Below are 10,244 nucleotides of genomic sequence, written 5' to 3'. Positions count from 1 at the left end.
TTAAAATATGTATTATGTGCTTCTGTTTTTTAATTCAGATTATAAAAATCCTTCATTTAATGGGAAGACCCTCTTGATGCAAGAGAAAACTCCGGTTTAAAAAAATGGCTGCTTATTAATTAATTGTTAATCAATCTATAAGATGCAGTAAATCAACTTCAAATTAATTCATTATCAATAACTTGCATCCTTAAGGAGTTAACTTAATTTATATATACTCATATTCATGTAATTAAGCGTTTTAATGATTTGGCCGATTAATCGAAAAAATAATCAACCGATTAATCGATTATTAAAATAATCGTTAGCTGCATCCCTAGAATGGATGGATGGATGGATGGATGGATGGATGGATGGATGGATGGATGGATGGATGGATGGATGACCAGTGTCACTGTGTGGAACAGACGTCTAACTGCACAAATTCTTGCATCACAAACAAATATCCAACGATGAGAGCTGACCTTGATGCTCTTATTGGAGTCAGACTCTAAAGAAAGGAGATAAAAATAAAACTGCTCCAATGGATGCAAAAAATAAATCAGTCACATCAATTCTACACAGTTTTCTGAAACTGTTTGATGTTTGATGGAAGTTGTAAAAGTGACAAAGCAAAAGATTTTCTTTACCAAATCTGGCTTTAGTCGTGTGTTTTTTCTCTCCTCACATCTGTTTCTAGTTTTCTGATCACTGCGTCTCACTAAATCATCTATCCGGTTTCATTTCCTGATTTAAGATCTTTATGCGTTCCTCCACGCCTTGTACTCTTTTCACATTCTTGGATTTTTAATAATGGACAATCTGCCTTTCTGCTTTTGCTTCATTAATGAAAATGTATGAGTTTTTTTTACATTGTTCTGCCTCCAGAGTTTTGTCTTTATTGGCTCCTTTGTGATACACTATGTTAGGGCAGACTGGTAATTTCCATAACCATTAAACCCTTTCTTCCTYTTAAATCTCTGATTAACACAGTTAATTGCTCCAACGGATACGTCCCAACACACCAAGTGTCACAGTCAAAGATTAGTCACAACCGTGCACTTTAGGAGTTTATCTGGAAATGACGTRTCCGGGTTTGTATGGTATGAATGACGAATGGAATAAATGGAAACCCTGTGTGTGTGCACCTCATAATGAAATTGCAGGAGCCATTACTGAGCACGCTAACAAAGCAAATGCACCAACTTATTGCACATGCCCATCCATCCCTCTCCTGTCCTCACCAATTACATCTAAATGAATCTCCGGCCTACATTTAGAAACAGGAACGCTTTTAGCTCTTGTAAAAATGGCCGCGCTGCAGCATTTGATCAATAGGAAATACCAGACCGCAGTTCCCAAACAATACTTAGGCTTCTGCCCCCTCCTCGCATCTTAAATCTTCCTTATTTAACTTTGTTGTAAGTAAAATGTATCAGCCTAATTGTCCTTGCTCTGTCTGTCTGCTCTTGGATCTGAGCTCCCTGCTGTTTATCTTACGGGAAAAATTTCAGATCAACAAACCCGGTGGCTGGTAAGAAAGGCGGGTTTTTATTTTTGAAAGTCTTTGCAGCACATTTGATAAGAAGCTAAAAAGATAACGGTGCAGAGGCACAAAGTTTCAGTGTTTTCTGACCTGTGTTCCTCTGGTCTGGCATGGCTCAAAACCTCAGAGCGGACAGTTATGTTTGACAGAGCGAGATGGATCTGGACGGTGAGGTTTCCCGCCGGTGGCCCGGCCTCATACACAGCCACCTGTAAGAGGCACCGCCTGTTGCTTCCAGGCATGTCTGGACTGGTTATTTCATGCTCACACTTCCCAGCAGGTGGGGAGCTGAGGAGGAGAAAGTGTCCTGAGGAAAGAAAAACAAAGACATGTCAAGCTTGATGGTCTTAAAGCGCCTTCAGTTCAGGTGAAACTGACTCAAACAGATGTTTTAAAGTGCCTGTGACGTGCCTATTCATCAAATACAAAATGTCAAGGAAAAAAATGTTTTTATATAAGAAACCTTGCATAAAACGTGATTTGACTCATTTTGTCACATAAATGGCATATTTTCTTTTGAACTTGGTTCGGCCAAAGTGAAACAGGAAGTGACATCAAAGGGGAACCCTTTAACAAAGAGAACTCTGTAATTTTTGTTTACTGAAACAATATTATTTGAACTCTGACTCTTCTTCATCTATCTCTGATAGTGACTCAAAATAATCTAAAGAAACATCAGATTCTTCTCTACAGTCTGTTATTAGCTATTTTACCAACGCTCTGTTCCATGCAGACATTCCCCTTTGACATCACTTCCTGTTTCTTCACATGCAAATATCTCAACAACTGTTCATCTCAGTAGCGTGAAATTATATTTGAATTATGCTAATAAAGTTATCTTTCCAATAACGRCTTCATATTTATTTTAAAAATTTCATGTCAGGGACACTTTAAAGCCCATCTTACCGTCAGCTCTMCCCACAGAGTGATCCATCGCAGGCGTCAGTCCAGCCTTCCTGATCTTCAGTTCCTGCGGTGACGCCACCGTCCAGTCGCTGTGAGTCCAAGGGCACGGCGACTCAAAATCACAAGAGGTAACTGCAACCCAAGTTTGAATATCATATAACACACAATTTAGAACAAATACACAACAGAGCAAATCTCAAAAATACAAAAAATGATTTCTGTGGGGCAACAACAGAGCAACTGGATTAAAACTTCTAACATGTTTGCATATAGATGTGAACAGCGTACAGATTTATTAGTTTCAATTTAGTCACAAAGTGTCCTAAATAAGTCAACCGTGTCTTAATTTGGTCTTTTTCTGTCTTCACTTGGTCACAGTTTGTCTTACATTTCTCGCTACTTCGAACTCATAGAAACTAAACTGAGAGGATTCTGGGATGAGTTCCAGACACTCTGTGATTATTCTGAGCAAGTTTTTTTTTATGGGAGTGAGAGGGACCCCGGATTTACACTAGATCCGACTCCGCTCTGCTGCGCTGTGGTGCGCAGTTCGCAGCTGTTCGTTTGCAACCCAATTTAWYCAGCCTCCGCTCRGGTGCGACACACAGAGGAGGGAGCGTGTGCAGGAAGGAGATCATGTGATAAATCCAGTAATAAATGTGGAAGTCAGAGCAAAAAATAAAGAATTCTGTGAAAGACGAACTCTAAACACAGCTGAAAACATCGATATGAAGGCTTTTGATGTCTATGGTTGAAACTGTATCACTGTCATCCTTTTAAAACTTCTGATTTCAAAATAAAATCCACGTGTATCGTGTGTGTACACACATGCTTCACGCTACACGTTGCCATCTGCTTCCCAAACAGAACGATACATTCTGACAGCATATGTGTAGAAATATATCCATACATTGATTAATATACAGTAGCAGGGATTTCCACAAAATTAGTCTGTCTTATGGTATCTTACTCTGAAAATACAGATGTTGTGCTTGTTCGTTTTCCTGTTGGTGCGATGTGATCTCTGTAGATTGACTCTGAGGCAGCTCTGGTGTCTGGCAAAAATAGGATCAAATCTAATTTTGGCAGATTGCCGTCCGCTCACCGCCACCATGCGGAGCCAGTGTAAATAGTCTCATTGGTTAGAATGGTTGCGTATTTGCTGCGGAGGTCGGACCGAATTGGGGGTGACTCACACATGGAAATTGAGAACAGCCAAGAACATTTTGAGGTATTTAGTAAATTTATTTTCAAATCTTTTTGCAGTTTGTCACAAACAGCCACAGCTCAGTGAGATACAGGCTGCAGAAATAATGGTTTATTCCAGTTATACCTCACTAGATTTTAGCTTAGTATCCATAACAAATTAAAGTTAAAGTTAATGTCTGTAATTGTTAAGATTGTATAGTCGTGATGAATATTTTGAATCAAATCATTGTTAAAGTGGGTCCAGTGATTAATTTTGGAGTTTCATTAAAATTTGTCAGCTGACTGAAGAGAGTTTTTGCTGCCAGGCAACCAAATGAACACAAACAGTCAAGCAATTACATGGTCGTCCAACTTTAATGGCGTTGAAACCACAATACTGAAGCTAGTTTAATTTAATGAACAAAAAAATAAAAAAATACACTTATTACCAATATAATAATGCCTTTAGGTTGTCTAACTTGTTACACCATGTAACAGAAACAAATCAGTTATTTGGCACAAAACGTTAAATTTTCATAAAATTTTGTTTCTAAACAAGAATCTGTTTAAAAGCCGAACCAACAATCATTTCACAAAACTGGACAGAACGGGACAATCAAACATTTCTTACAGTGAAGACTAAATCCAACAAGATGAACCTCTACAGGAATTCATCTAAGTATAAATATATAATATACATAAATTGACATTTCACCCCCCAAAAAACCCACAATCATTAGTTCAAACCTGTCTTTTGATCAAAATTCACATATTTTCTGCCAGACTGTTTCTGTGCCACTTTGAATTTTCAGCTAAACCAGATTGAGTCAAGTCCCATCGGGCTTCATTCTGCTCCTCACATGTCAAGTTTCTCTGCATTTTATGGTAATTTCCTTCTTTTTGTGTCAGCTCTTCAGTAAGTACACAACTCTTACTTTGGTTGTCACCTTCCAGGCGATTCAGGAACAGATCTGTGAAACTTTCCTCCTCGTGGATTCTGTCAGATAAAGTTTGCCAGGCGCTGCTCACTGAGGGAAGAAAAAAAAAACAGAAGTAAACTCTTAGCAGTGTTTCATGCTTTTTTTCTTTTCTTTTTTTTGGATGAAAAGATGCAAAAAATCTGCCTGGAGGAAGAAAATATTTGCTTTTAGCATAAATTGGTAGAGTGACAGAGACCTGTCTGCAGATGATTGTTCCCAGACGTGTCTGTGAACTGATTCAAGGACAAAAAGTAACAGAAACAGATACAGTATAAAAAATAAAACATATATAAGTGACTTTTTAAAGTGGCTGTATAGCATGTGAGAATGAACAAGTTATTAAAGTAAGTTTTATTTTCTCAAGCTACAAACTCCTACACCTTGATGTTTTTTCTTGATAGATGCAGCTCACATTTTTTTATTATTAAAAAGGTTATATTAGATTTATAACTAGGCCTGTGTCAGAATCAACAACTCTTACTCGCTCTGTACACCAGTTACTGTATTTCTATCATTACGCCAAAATGCAGCTAACCAAATGTACAAGGTCTGTACTTTCCAAATAAAAATGGTGTTTTTTTTTACAAATTTTATTTRCCCCCCGTGTAAACAATATGTCAGGAGGAGGGTGGTGAGAGTTGTAAATAGAGCTGGACAAAATGGCTAAAATTTATATCACAATATAGCTCCTAATTTTGATGGATACAATACAAGTTTTAATATCGGATTTGGTATAAAAAAAATAATGTCAAGAACACCAATATTTACTGTCCCTACAAACCTGACGTCATTTAAGACAGATGGGATGGGATTATGACAAAAATGAGGTATCTTTAATTTGCTTTATGACTAGTCATAATTTAATTGTTGATATCTGAAATATGTTTCAGATAGTAATTTATTGCATATATCCATGGCTGAACTGTCCCATATTGAGAGCTGAGTTGGCGCTTGGCAATCATAAGCTCAGCTAACAAAAACTTACCTTTGCAAACTCATAACCCTCCAAACTAAAAATTTAGCATTGCTAAGGCTAAACCATTGAACATGTGAAAAAAATTAGAAGCTAACACTAACCACTAACTACTAAGTTGACTGTCGCTCAGTCTGTGTCACATGTCTTTGTCTCTTTCCACCTGACGACTGGTGGGACTGACACAAACCTGTTAATGTTAGCTTGTCAGTTAACTGTTAGTGGACTTAAGGCAAAACTAAATTTAGTGGAAGCTAATTGGTCTGCTAACAGTTTCCAAAGTTAGAGAAAAGGCAAATCCGCTAACCGAAGGTTTTTTCCCGCTATTAATTTATAGCTCATTAGCTGAACCATGCCCAACACTGGTAATTGAATATTTCAAAATAAAAATCTCATTAAATACCGGTTGATCAACTACACACAGTTCCGAAGTGTGGTTTTCGTACTGGTGGTGGAACAGCAGACCAGCTGTACTCCCTCAGCAGGGTCCTGGAGGGTTCAAAGATGTTCGCCCAACCAGTCTACATGTGTTTTGTGGACTTGGAAAAGGCGTATGACTGTGTCCTTTGGGGAGTCCAGTGGGCGGTACTCCGGGAGTATGGTGTYCCAGGCCCATTAATACGGGCTGTTAGGTCCCTGTACGACTGGTGCCAGAGTTTGGTCCTCATTGCCGGCAGTAAGTTGGACTCATTTCCGGTGAGAGTTGGTCTCCGCCAAGGTTAGCCTTTTGTTAAGAATCCGAGTTTAAGCTCTGATAAAAACCCGAAAACAGATAAAGGTTTACAAATTTTATTAAAATTGCTGGTGTGGAGCTGGAACAACCCAGGTGCGTGGGTCCGGTTTTCTGGACACAGAAAAAAAAACAGGTTAGTGGCTGTAAGACTCTGGGACAAAATACTACTAGTATTTTTAGCCACTAGCCTGGTGTCAACTGGGAGCCTCRGTGTAGAAACACCYACTGTGTKAATTTGGTTCCAGAGAAAACACAATGACGTCACCGACAATCCTTGGGAGCGTTGCGGGTCCGAGAAARGGGTCCGGGGTCCAGGGACAGACGAGGGTCATACACAGAGGGATCAGAGAATACGACAGATTAAGAGGAGCAAACTTAACTCTTGAATCCGAGAGGCAGGCAGGGATCGAGAACCAGGAAGTCTGAGGTGTCGTGGTGCCGATCAAGGGAGAGACGAGGGGCAGGAGTCCGAGAAACAGAAACAGGGTCATTACCAGAAGAGCAGATGGCAGAAGGTATCTGACACGGGCTGAGGCAAGAGGCGGTAATCCAAGGGACGAGAAYGGGGTCGAGGAGCCGAGATCAGAACAAGACATGGGACAAGAKTGCTGGTGAATCATAGACTGGCTGATGATAAACTGGCAGAGTGCTGAGGGAAACTGCTGGCTTAAATACAGAGGGACACAGGTGAGTTGCATGAGCTGATTACCTGAGGATCTGTGAAGGGAGGGGGAGCAGGGCTGTGACAAGGCTGAGGAAAAGAGCTGCTAAAAACACATGAKATGAGATAAAAACAAAAACAAAACTAAAACTTGACCTAAAACTATAACACCTTTGTCACGATTCTGTTCATAGCTTTTATAGACAGAATTTCTAGGCGCAGCCAAGGTGTTGAGGGGATCCGATTTGGTGACCTTAGGATCACATCTCTGCTTTTTGCGGATGGTGTGGTCCTATTGGCTTCATCAGATCGTGATCTCCAGCTCTCACTGGAGTGGTTCACAGGCGAGTGTGGCGCGGCCGGGATGAGGATCAGTGCCTCCAAATCCGAGACCATGGTCTTGACCCGGAAAAGGGTAGGGTGCCCCTTCTGGGTCAGGGAGGAGGTCCTGCCCCAAGTGGAGGAGTTCAAGTGTCTCGGGGTCTTGTTCACGAATGAGGGAAGAATGGAGCAGAAGATCGACAGGTGGCTCGGTGCTGCGTCTGCAGTGATGCGGGCGCTGTACCGGTCTGTTGTGGTGAAGTGGAAGCTGAGCCAGAAGGCAAAGCTCTCGGTTTACCGGTCGGTCTACGTTCCTACCCTCATCTATGGTCACGAGCTTTGGGTAGTGACCGAAAGAACGAGATCGCGGATACAAACATACAAACGGCCGAAATGAGTTTCCTTCGCAGGGTGTCTGGGCTCTCCCTTAGAGATAGGGTGAGAAGCTCAGTCATCCAGGAGGGACTCAGAGTAGAGCCGCTGCTCCTCCACGTTGAGAGGAGCCAATTGAGGTGTCTCGGGCATTTGGTTAGGATGCCTCCTGGATGCCTTCCTGGTGAGGTGCTCCGGGCACGTCCCACTGGGAGGAGACCCGGAGGAAGACCCAGGACACGCTGGAGGGACTATGTTCCTCGACTGGCCTGGGAACGCCTTGGGATTCCCCTGGATGAGCTGGCCCAATAAGGGGCTGGGGAGAGGGAAGTCTGGGTCTCTTTGCTTAGGCTGCTGCCCCCGTGACCCGACTCTGGATAAGCAGAAGAAAACAGACAGACGGATCAAACCAAAAACCACAGATTTTTTTTTATATATAAAATGACAAAATGTACTTTTTTCTTGTTTTGTGCCTAAAAACACAAAAATTTTTTTTTTATATATAAAATGACAAAATGTACTTTTTTCTTGTTTTGTGCCTAAAAACACAAAAATTTAGCTTCTGTTTTTGATGTGTTAAATTAAGAAAAGCAATAAAAGATATTTCTGCTTCACAAAAACTCAAAGAAGAGCTTTATTTTTTACAGAAATTGCCTGGACAACACGTGACGTGACATTCAACATACAAACTAGTTTGACCAGCGAACATTCAGAGAGATGTCACAGCTCAGCCTCTTGGGCCCAGTACAGGAACATTATTGTTTCCTGCTGCCCTCAAGGCGAYGGTCAAATAAGTCAAGCAGGACAAATTGACTAATTAAATAGACTTGTTTATCAAATGTTAGTGATGTGGATGATGATGAGGCGAAGGGTCACACAGCACAGATACGCACGGATAAATATAGAATAAAAGTTGCCACAGAGAAATGTACTATACATGGAAACTGGAAAATTTCAAAAGGCTAAAATAAAGAAAAGACTCAGCCTGAAGACAAAATATTAGCAGACTGTAAATAAAATAAAATCAGAGTTTTGGGGAAATGCCCTCGAATTTAAACTTCCTCTCAGACGTCCACCCCCCCCCCCCCCCCCATTTTATTACCCGGTTTGAATTTAAACTCTTAATAATTTTCCTTTATGGACAAACATCTGCTTCATTATCAGCCAACCCAGCTACAAACACATAAGTGTTCTTTCAGACAAATGAAGCATAGCTATATAGCTATGCTTCATTTGTCTGAAAGAACAATTCAGGAAAATACAATATGCCATTATTAAAATATTAATTTCCCTCTGTTTTTGTCCTGATATCGTACATTTTCTAGGTTAAATCAAACAGATTTAGCCACAGTCTGATCCTATCGGTTTTCTGATTATGATATTCTGGGCTTGCTTGTTCAGTTTTGTCTCTGTTAGGTCGTCTGATGACCTGCTCACTGTGTACTCACATGATTTTAAAGGAAATCTGTCCTGCAACCCTGAACTGGATGTAGTGAAATTAGCAAAAAAGGCTCTTTATCTTGTTTTCCATGAGAGAATGTGCTTTTGTGTCTCTCTATTCACATTGCACTCCACCAATGCTGTTGAGTAAAAGATGTTTAATACAACCTTGTGTGAGAGTAACTCCTGCACTACAGAAAATAATAATTCCTGCTTCCACAAAAGACATTTTCAGTGGAAAAACTGCTCTTGTAATTAAGGAAAAAGTCAAGTAAAAAAGTAAAAAATGTGGCCCAGTTATCACTGCAGTCTGGAATAGAAGGTTAGCCTACTTTACTCCACAWACACAAACTTTAAGATTAGCATAGCATAGATAATCTGTTGTGTTCTTGTTCAGAAACCAGCTGTGGTCACAACTCAGACCAGCGCTGTTGGAATAATAATAAAAGTGAGCCACTTTACCTTTCATGCAGCCACCAGCTTTTCAAATGAACACATCAAATCTTCAATGAACATTGAAACAATTCTAACAAATGATCCCATCAGCTCTCATTCTTTACTTGTTAGTACTAAAAAGCTAACTTTGCTAACTCATAATCCGATAACTAAAAATATAGCTTCACTAATACAAAACTGCTTCTTCTTCTTCTTCTTTGTCTTTCGGCTGCTCCCTTTAGGGGTCGCCACAGCGGATCAACTGCCTCCATCTCATCCTATCCCCTGCCTCATCTACTGTTCCACCAGCTATCTCCATGTCCTCCTTCACTACATCCATGAATCTTCTCTGCAATCTTCCTCTTCTCCTTCTGCCCGGCAGCTCCATCTCCAACATTTTTTGTCCAATATATCCACTATCCCTCCTTAACACGTCCAAACCATCTCAACCTGGCTTCTCTAGCTTTATCTCTAAACTGCTCCACCTTCACTGTCCAATGACTTCACTTCATCTTCTCATTTCTAATCTTGTCCATCCTCGTCACTCCCAACGAAAATCTCAGCAACTTCATCTGTGCCACCTCCAGCTCAGCCTCCTGTCTTTTAGACATTGCCACCGTCTGTAAACCATACATCATAGCAGGACTCACTGTGGTCTTGTAAACCTTCCCTTTCACTCTTGTTGCTATCCTTCTGTCACACAACAGCCC

The 10,244-nt window shown here is 40.7% G+C and overlaps 1 protein-coding gene across 2 annotated transcripts in view; it reads right to left on the bottom strand.

The window, feature by feature from the left end:
* ltk (leukocyte receptor tyrosine kinase) overlaps window positions 1-10,244 on the bottom strand; it is a 64,604-nt gene that overhangs the window by 30,878 nt on the left and 23,482 nt on the right. For both annotated transcript variants that reach the window (XM_014014233.1, XM_014014239.1), the window contains exons 2-4: window positions 4,555-4,647; window positions 2,432-2,563; window positions 1,616-1,832 (exon numbers count right to left, since the gene is read on the bottom strand). In XM_014014233.1, coding sequence (XP_013869687.1) covers window positions 1,616-1,832; window positions 2,432-2,563; window positions 4,555-4,647 — 442 coding nt within the window. The remainder of the gene's footprint in view (window positions 1-1,615; window positions 1,833-2,431; window positions 2,564-4,554; window positions 4,648-10,244) is intronic.

Source organism: Austrofundulus limnaeus, unplaced genomic scaffold, assembly GCF_001266775.1.
Source record: "Austrofundulus limnaeus strain Quisiro unplaced genomic scaffold, Austrofundulus_limnaeus-1.0 Scaffold2, whole genome shotgun sequence".
NCBI classification, from domain to species: Eukaryota; Metazoa; Chordata; class Actinopteri; order Cyprinodontiformes; family Rivulidae; genus Austrofundulus; species Austrofundulus limnaeus.
This window is presented reverse-complemented; position numbering and strand designations above follow the sequence as displayed.